The following is a 10,177-nucleotide window of genomic DNA, read 5'->3' as shown; positions in this document are numbered from 1 at the left end:
GACTCTTGCGTGGAAGATCCACATCTTGGGTAGTCATTATCCCATACGTCACTAGCTCATGGACTCTTGCTAATTACATGAAAGAAAACATAATTTATGTAAGAACTTACCTGATAAATTCATTTCTTTCATATTAGCAAGAGTCCATGAGGCCTACCCTTTTTGTGGTGGTTATGATTTTTTGTATAAAGCACAATTATTCCAATTCCTTATTTTTTTTATGCTTTCGCACTTTTTTCTTATCACCCCACTTCTTGGCTGTTACAGAAGCATTAGTTATTTTATTGTGAAGAGCTTATTTCCCAGCAGCAATGCCTGAACCAGCAAGCCAGCGCCTAAGAAGGGCTCCAAGAAAACCGTAACAAGTATCATTTCATAAAGAGTTAACTCTTTTTTTTTCAGCTTTTAGAAACTATTGTCTAATCACCTCTGGAGCCAGACTGCTAATTGATAAGATGAACTTGTAAACTTGTTATCTTAAGTACTATAATCCTATTGTGGCCTGTCAAAGGACAGTGCTCTCTATCTAAATGTGTGATGGGGGATTTTGTGCTTCCCCCCCTCTCCCCCTGGGAGTGCCCTGTGTGCATGTAACCTTAATAAAAAGCAGGCTGGGCATCCCAGTCCTGAGTTCTTGTTTGACCCTCAATCGCAGCGTTGACTCGTTTTTGTGGGCAGAAGGGTATCCTAGCTGTACTGCAGCTAAGGGAGATTATTCTATATTTGCGAGACTCATATAGAATACTATGGAAAGCAGCTTCTCCCCTCTTTAGCAATAGGGATCCAGGCTACTAAGCGGTCCATCTCTCAGCAAGACTAAGGGTAACCGTAACATTTGGCGGCAGCGGCGGGATTTTCCTGGATTTCCTAGGAGAGGTACAGAATGGATGGAGAGCGCTTACGAAAAATTGAAGCGTACAACCCTAAAGGATTTACTTGAAAGCAGAGGGGGGTACGCCAGCAACCGGCCGAGGAGAGAGCTGATCGCAGAATTGACCGAACTGGATCAGAGCTTCACAATGGCGGAAACACCGACCACGATTAGTGACGAAAAAACCAGGATTGTTCGGGAAAGGCTCTCATTATACGGGCCGAACCCCTCCATGGAATTGGTACAGCAGTTGATGGCGGAGGCGGACGAGGATATACGAGAGACTCGAGCCCACGAACTCAACCTAGCGAACGCACACCGCAATGCTGAAGCCCCGCAGGTAATCATCCCTTTCGAAAATGCTGGGAGGCCCAAGATACCCTATGCGGCATTTCGACCCTTCCTAGAGAGCGAGACAGGGATTGATGAATATTTGGCGGACTTCGAAAGGCAATGTGCCCTGCACCAGATTCCCAACAGAGAGTGGCCCACGATATTGTCTGGGAAACTATCCGGGCGAGCCCTGGAAGCCTTTCGTACTCTGGGTGCTGAGGAAGTGACACAGTATGAGCTAGTTAAGGAGACACTGTTGCAACGGTACGCTGTAACTCCGGACACGTATCGCCGACAGTTTCGGGGCACGGAAAAGAAGCCTAACGATACCCATATGGAATGGGCGCACCGAATGCGGAGAGCGGCAAATCACTGGCTGAGCGGAAGTAAAGCGGTGACTGGGGAGGAAATTTTACAATTGTTTCTCTTAGAACATTTTTATAATGGCATGGAACAGCAAGGGAAGGAATGGCTGCGAGACAGGCGGCCTTCTACCTTAGAAGAAGCAGCCAAATTGGCCGATGAACATTATGACTCCCGTCTTCACGAACCCATGAACTACCGAGCTCCAGCACGGGTCGAACCCAGAGAGGTTTACCGTGCACCCCCTTGTGCTGAATTCCGAGCCCCGGTGCCCACAGGGCCCGTCCGACACTCAGGACCACCCAATAGCGTCCCAGACCGACTTGCCACCGATGCAAGCAACCAGGGCATTTCATGGCTAGCTGCCCCCTTAATACGCACCAGACACCCAGGAATTACAATTACCCCTCTGGGTCCTATCGTCCGGCCCGGGCCCTCTGTGTTAACCAAGAGGCCCCTATGGAGGGATATGTGGGGCCGCTTCACGAGGCAGACCCTGTATATGCTGCCTCAGATAACCGCCAGCACCATCGGCAGAGGGTATGGCTCGAGGGGCGATCTACCGAGGGATTGCGAGACACAGGGGCTACTATCACGCTGGTACAGAGTCATTTGGTGCCAGAGCACAAGCGATCCGGACAGACTGTGGCCGTTAGAGTGGCGGGGGGGGATGTGTACAAAATTCCAACAGCTAAAGTGCATCTTGATTGGGGAGCGGGAAAGGGGGCTGTGAACGTGGGCCTAATGGATAATTTACCTGCCGAAGTACTACTGGGCAACGATTTGGGCCCCATGACTTCTGCCTATGCTCCAGTATGCAACAACGAGGCGGACCCAGTGACTACACGGGCCCAAGCCCGGACGGAGCGAGAGCTCTCACCAGTGCGGGAGACACAGGTAAGACCTACCCCGACCTTGCCTGACAGGTTAGGCCCCATACCCTGGGACACCCCAGATGCTTTCGAGGCAGAGTCTAAGACTGACCCGACCTTACAAAAGTACCGGGAACGAGCAGAGACCGGAGGGGGCGGGGCAGATAACGAAACATTCTTATGGGAAAAAGGGAAACTATACCGCTGGACAGAGAAAAGGGGACAGCGTAGGCGACAGCTGGTAGTGCCCCACAAATACCGTCAAGAAATCCTCAAAATAGGCCACGACATCCCCTTAGCAGGCCACCTAGCCGTTACCCGTACCCTACACCGCATTACTCACACGTTCTTTTGGCCAGGGGTGCACGCTGACGTTAGAACTTACTGTAACACCTGCGATGTGTGTCAACGAGTAGGAAGGCGAGGCGATCACCCTAAAGCCCAGCTAGTAAATATGCCCATTGTAGAGGAACCCTTCAGCCGGGTTGCTATTGACCTAGTGGGACCACTGGCTACCCCTAGTCCCTCCGGTAAGCGATACATTCTTACCGTAGTGGACTACGCTACCAGGTACCCAGAGGCTGTCGCCCTATCCAACATACAAGCGGATACGGTAGCGAATGCACTAGTACAGGTGTTCTCCCGGGTAGGATTTCCAAAAGAAATCCTATCCGACCGAGGCACCCAATTTACGGCTGAATTGACCCAACAACTCTGGCAGGTTTGCAAAATTAAGTCCCTCCTGAGCTCCCCATACCACCCCCAGACGAACGGGCTGTGTGAGAGGTTCAATGGGACCCTCAAGCAAATGCTCAAGACGTTCACTCAGGAATACCGAGACTGGGAACGCTTCCTGCCGCACCTCCTATTTGCTTATCGGGAGGTGCCCCAGGAAACGACAGGGTTCTCTCCCTTCGAGTTGCTCTACGGAAGAAAGGTACGGGGACCCCTAAACCTGATCCGGGAGCACTGGGAGGGAGAGATGGAGGCTGACGGTGTCCCAATTGTGCCATACGTGCTGGAACTCAGGGACCGAATGGAGCAATTAGCCAAATCCGTGCGGGCTAATCTCCAGTTGGCCCAGAGAAGACAGAAAGTATGGTACGATCGGGGGGCCCGAAAGAGAATCTTCACCATAGGACAAAAGGTGTTAGTACTTAAGCCGGTGAAGACAGACAAATTGCAGGCGTCCTGGCAGGGTCCCTACCAGATCGTAGAGAAAAGGGGAGACACCACTTATGTGATAGCTAGCTGCCACGACAACAATCTTAGAAAGACATTCCATGTAAACATGCTCAAGGAATATTTTGAGCGACCAGAGAACGTGACGGCCGTATGTTGTTCCCCTCAGGAAGACCCCGACAGTTTACCCATTCCAGACCTATTAGAAAAGAGCCTCCCCACAGGTATAGTGGCACAGGTTCAGATAGGGGACCGACTTAGCCCCACTGAAAGGGAGCAGCTCAACCAACTCCTCCAGTCCAAACACCTCACCTTCTCCCCGAAGCCAGGGTACACTACTTTAACCACCCACCAGGTAGATACTCCGGGACAAGCTCCCTTGCGCCAGGCTCCGTACCGAATCCCCGAAGCAGTTAGGACAGGAATGAAGAAGGAGATCGATGAGATGCTCCAGCTCAGGGTAATTGAGCCCTCCGATAGTCCCTGGGCCTCCCCAGTTGTCTTGGTGCCCAAGAAAGATGGGACCACCCGGTTCTGCGTAGACTATCGGAGGCTCAATGAAAATACCGTGACGGACGCTTACCCTATGCCCAGGGTAGACGAGCTACTCTATCGTATAGCCAGGGGAAATTACCTGACCACTATTGACCTCTGCAAAGGTTACTGGCAGATTCCCCTGGCCCCGGAGGCTATCCCCAAGTCGGCATTCGTCACCCCATTCGGCTTATATCAGTTTAGGGTAATGCCGTTTGGGATGAAGAATGCCCCAGCTACATTCCAGCGCTTGGTGGATAGGCTCCTGGATGGCTTCCAGAGTTTTGCTTGCGCCTACCTGGACGACATAGCGATCCACAGTGAGTCCTGGGAGGACCACTTAGCTCATGTGGGAATGGTTCTGGATCAGATCCGGGCTGCTGGCCTGACTCTGAAGCCAGAAAAATGCCACTTTGGGATGGCCGAGGTACAGTACCTGGGTCACCGGGTGGGGTGTGGAAAGCAGCGACCAGAGCCGGCCAAAATAGAAGCTGTCGCCAATTGGCCCACCCCCATCACTAAGACTCAGGTCCTAGCCTTCCTGGGCACGGCAGGGTACTATAGACGGTTCGTACCAGACTACAGCACACTTGCCAAACCCCTGACTGACTTGACCAAGAAGAACTTACCTCGACAGGTCCTGTGGTCTCCCCACTGTGAAACGGCTTTCCAGGCTCTCAAAAATGCTCTAATTAACGCTCCTGTCTTGGCGGCCCCAGCCCTTAACAAACGTTTTATCGTCCATACAGATGCTTCCATGTTCGGGCTGGGAGCCGTCCTCAGCCAAGTAGGCGAAGATGGAGGGGAGCATCCAGTTGCCTACATCAGCCGGAAGCTCCTGCCCCGTGAAGTCAGCTATGCAGCGGTCGAAAAGGAGTGTTTGGCTTTGGTGTGGGCATTAAAGAAATTGACTCCCTATTTATATGGTCAGGAGTTCACTCTGGTCACCGACCATAACCCGTTGGTGTGGCTGAACCGGGTCTCTGGAGATAACGGCAGGCTATTACGTTGGAGCTTATCGTTGCAACCCTTCAATTTCACCATTACTTACAGACCTGGGAAACAGAATGGCAACGCCGACGGGTTGTCCAGACAAACCGACCTCAGCCCCGCATAACCAGCGGTCTGGACAGCCTTAGTCTGCCCCGAAAAGGGGTCAGACCGTGTCTGCCAGAGTGTTCCACAGAAAGGGAGCACTGTTACAGAAGCATTAGTTATTTTGTTGTGAAGAGCTTATTTCCCAGCAGCAATGCCTGAACCAGCAAGCCAGCGCCTAAGAAGGGCTCCAAGAAAACCGTAACAAGTATCATTTCATAAAGAGTTAACTCTTTTTTTTTCAGCTTTTAGAAACTATTGTCTAATCACCTCTGGAGCCAGACTGCTAATTGATAAGATGAACTTGTAAACTTGTTATCTTAAGTACTATAATCCTATTGTGGCCTGTCAAAGGACAGTGCTCTCTATCTAAATGTGTGATGGGGGATTTTGTGCTTCCCCCCCTCTCCCCCTGGGAGTGCCCTGTGTGCATGTAACCTTAATAAAAAGCAGGCTGGGCATCCCAGTCCTGAGTTCTTGTTTGACCCTCAATCGCAGCGTTGACTCGTTTTTGTGGGCAGAAGGGTATCCTAGCTGTACTGCAGCTAAGGGAGATTATTCTATATTTGCGAGACTCATATAGAATACTATGGAAAGCAGCTTCTCCCCTCTTTAGCAATAGGGATCCAGGCTACTAAGCGGTCCATCTCTCAGCGAGACTAAGGGTAACCGTAACATTGGCTATGCGTTAAACTGATTTGTGGGTGTGGTGAGGGGTGTATTTATAGGCATTTTGAGGTTTGGGAAACTTTGCCCCTCCTGGTAGGAATGTATATCCCATACGTCACTAGCTCATGGACTCTTGCTAATATGAAAGAAATTAATTTATCAGGTAAGTTCTTTCATAAATTATGTTTTTTTGGTGGTTGTAAATCTGCAACAGATTTTGGGGTCAAAGTTAGAAAAAGTGTGGGGGGGGGGTTTCGCATTATTTCATCATATGTTATAAAAACATTTATGATAAATTCTAAGATATGATGAAAATAATGGTATCTTTTGAAAGTCCATTTAATGGCGAGAAAAGCGGTATATAATATGTGTTGGTACAGTAAATGAGTAACAGGAAAATTACAGCTAAACACACACACAGAAATTTAAAAATAATAATAAATAAATAATAATAAATAAGGGGTTAAGGAATGGCCTACAAAATACATGTTTTAAAAGCATTTTGCATATTTGTTAGCATAACACGGTGAGTTTTTAATGTGGCCAATTGGGGTTAGCTATAAGTAAATATTTGCACTATGTACAGAATTTTGAGAAGCATACTTAGTTTTGAGTTCCAATGTCTTTAGAAAGTGTAGAATAAAGACAATTGTAAGAGGCCTTTTAAGCAAAAGTTAGTCAATTAAATAATGTGTATTGAAATGCTGTGTTATTGTCATGATTAGCTTATTTTAGGATAACATTTTATATTTATACCCAGCATGGTCTCCCAATGGCTGTGACATGGTCTGTCTCTGTATATGCATGTCATTGGGGCTAATATTAGTTTAAGAGTTCTACAAATCAGAAAGGTGTATTGAACCTTATGGCATTATATAATTGTGCAGTCAGAATTCTGCAGTATTCCTTTAGTATGAAACATTGGTAATGTTATAATACGTCTGGTTATAGATATTAATGTATACTGTACTAGTGGTATATTTGTTGCAATAAAATTGTGTGTGTGCTAATTATAATGCTCTTATTTATTTTCTTATTAGTGGAAGGACCCTTTTTGTTTTTTATTAAGCTGTTTCTACGTAACATCTCTTTGATTATTAAGAGATACAACTGGCATGTATATTTTTATGTTGCATATTAAAACTGGTAGTATTTACATATTTGATTTTTGCTAATGCTGGTATCACTGGGTAATTAAGCACATGTGGGTAATGTGATGCTACTATTCATTCATTCCTTTCTTCTTCCTTTCACAGAGACAAACAGTTCCCAGCATTTGGTTTTGGAGCACAGGTCCCTCCAAACTGGAAGGTATGTGGTTAAAATTTTTCATTTTTTTTTTACTTTTTTCACTTGAGGCAATACAAGAACTTTTCTGCATTAAAGGAAAGACACTTAATAAGTGTGCTATTTCTCATGTGGCAATAGCTGCTGTTCAATTACTACTGTGTGTGTGTGTGTGTGTGTGTGACGTACATTTTTTAACTAGCCCTGCAACAGTCACCAGATTGTTCAAAGAAAGGGTTAACCAACCCTTTCCACCTTAACCAGTCTAGCCACTCCAGGAGAGCCCGTGGCTTAGTTCAGTGGGTGCAAGGGTTAACACACTCTTGTCTGTACTAGACCCAGAAAAAATGCCCACACTCCCCTTTAGTGCTACCCACACTAAACTATTTCCACTTTAAGATTATATGGTAAATCCTGAGGAAAAATAGACTAACAGATTAACCCCTTCATGCCATTAGGGTGTTCCATGCCATCCTAACACCGCTGGGCTTTAACACTGAAGGTTGGCTTGGAACATCCTACCTTATAAGGTGTTCTGCAGCCTCCCCTTTTTGATGAATTCCAGATTGGACTGGGGGCGTACCTAGCAACGTAGGAAGTCCCCCATGATCTGATCCTGGCCTTGAAATCTTGTGATCACATCGACAAGTGCGTGATTTAATTTTTACAGCAAGTGTTTACATCAGAACTTTTAGGGGTTTAAAAACAATATGGCAAAAATAAGTCTAAAAAACACTACTATTATTACTAGTCTATTTGGTAACATGGTTCAAATATTCGACAAAGGCAAAATATTAATAAAGGAAAATTTAAAAAAAAAAAAAAAAAAATCTAAAATCACGAGGTCTTCATGATATATTCATATACACACCTAGTCATTTTACAGGTTTAACTCATAAAAGTAGTATCTCTTTTTATCCAACATATTATGCAGTACTATAACATTTGGTATAAGATTGCAGAGTAAGTTATCAAGATATTTACATGAGTAATAAAGAGTAGAGGGCCCTGCCATTGAGTAACTTTGCTGTAAACCTCTATTACATGAGATGATCATCTGGATAGACTAATAAGCTTACAATCTAAAGGAAGTTAATGTGTGTTGAGTGGGGGGAAGGTTCAGAGGCTTAAAATGTAGATATGGTTTCAAGGAACAATTGAAACTGAACTAGGTGCAGTTCTAGAAAAGTCTCTTGCTGTGTGTAGTGTAAGGAAAGTTGAGGAGAAAAGTATGTCATGGCAAGAGCGAAGGGGGAGAGTAGGAGTATATTTGCAGACAAAAGCAAAATTGTAGGAGTTTTCAATGTTAGTGAGGGATTTGTATGTTTATTGTCCAGGATTTTGAGTTCTATACTTCAAGATAAGGGAAGCTAATGCAGGGACTGGCAGCGACATGAACCAGATGTGGAATGATGCTCAAGCAACTGAGTCTGGCAGTTGCATCCCTAATGGATTGCAATGGAGGCATACAGTAGTTTGGGAGACAAGATGGTGTAGAGTAAAAATGGTCAAGGTGAGACTTAAGTGGATTGGAAGCTTGTTTTCTCTTGTGTGAGGAAGTGACGAGATGTTTTAGATGTGGAAATGGCAGGAGTTAGCAATTTTTTTGGTTTCCACATCTAAATCTTGAAATCTTGCATTTTTCTTCTTCCAGGTGTCTCATGAATTTGCCCTAAACTTTAACCCAAGCAACCCTTATTGTTCAGGTAAGAGTTTTTTTCCTGCTCTCTTGAGGTGAATAGAAACTCACAGAAGTCTTGTTGAAATTCTGATTTTCCACAGAAATTTTTTTTTATGCCCCAAAAAATAAAGTGCATGTATGTGTATATGTATATATATATAAAGCAGGAGAGATTGGCTATAAACTTAGCGCTTACAGTTGAGACCACCCAGAATATGTTATTAGTAACAAAAGTAGTAGCACATATAAACACCGTAATTCATATAAACGATGTAACGCATATAAACAGATACAGTGATAATATTGACCAGTGGTTAAAAGTTAGATATAGACAAACACACATGAGCATCTGAGTCTGATATGTGGCAATAGGGTTAATTTCACCCAACACCGGTGGTAAAGTTCTTGAAGATAGTCCGTACACAGTAGTGAAGAAGTGTGTGGTATGAAGCTCCTATAGCGGATCTACTTGCGATAAAAGACCTCAATCGTATGAGGTAAGTCAGATGCAGAAAGCAGACTCTTGGGCTCCAAACGACTCCCTGTTTACATCAAGTTGCTTACTGGTTGGACCTCAATCAGTCGAGGGGCGGGTGCCCATATATATGTGGGGAACAGAACATACACAAGATAATAGCGCAAAACACTGTTTTATTGAAAAATCAGTAAAAAATAATAAAACACACAAAATAAAATCTCAAAGATATAAGGTAACAGAACAGCTTGTCATACAAGAGTATCAGTCGAGCAGTACATCCGTGGTAGTCTCCAATGGCTAGTGGAGTCTCTGCTAACGGGGTACTTCCAACTGAAGAGCTGGATACGGCAAAAAGATTGTACTGTATGTACAAAAGCAACTTACGCATTTCGAAGGAATTTGAATTTTAACCTTCTTTGTCAGAGGTAATTAGGCCATGTAATGAATTCCCCGCAACTTTTAAAACTTAATACTTACACGCCCCTAGTGTTTGGACCGCAGTGATTTGTCTGCTGTTACTCTGGTACGTCACAGGGCAGGTCTATTTTTACGAGGTGTTAAACCCACTGGTATTGAAACTAGAATTTGAAAATTAAATTAATATTTTGTAAAAATAATAAAAAATATTAAATATTTTAAAAAAATTATGTTTAAAAAAAAATACATATTCTGAGTGGTCTCAACTCTAAGCGCTAAGTTGATAGTCAATTTCTCTTCTGCTTTATTTATATCTGGAGTATCTAGGAAAAGGATATTCAACCTCATTGGCTTATATACTTATAGCACCTGATATTGACCTCCACCTAGTTATA

The 10,177-nt window shown here is 44.8% G+C and overlaps 1 protein-coding gene across 1 annotated transcript in view; it reads left to right on the top strand.

Moving 5' to 3' along the window:
• Window positions 1-7,131: 7,131 nt before the first annotated feature.
• The window catches only part of CPNE1 (copine 1), a gene marked incomplete at its 5' end in the record, with an annotated part of 53,821 nt that continues 50,775 nt past the window's right edge, over window positions 7,132-10,177 (top strand). The window contains 2 exons of the mRNA XM_053717361.1: window positions 7,132-7,230; window positions 8,861-8,912. Of these exons, the coding sequence (XP_053573336.1) occupies window positions 7,132-7,230; window positions 8,861-8,912 (151 nt within the window). The remainder of the gene's footprint in view (window positions 7,231-8,860; window positions 8,913-10,177) is intronic.

This window comes from Bombina bombina, chromosome 1 (genome assembly GCF_027579735.1).
Source record: "Bombina bombina isolate aBomBom1 chromosome 1, aBomBom1.pri, whole genome shotgun sequence".
In the NCBI taxonomy this organism is placed as follows: domain Eukaryota; kingdom Metazoa; phylum Chordata; class Amphibia; order Anura; family Bombinatoridae; genus Bombina; species Bombina bombina.
This window is presented reverse-complemented; position numbering and strand designations above follow the sequence as displayed.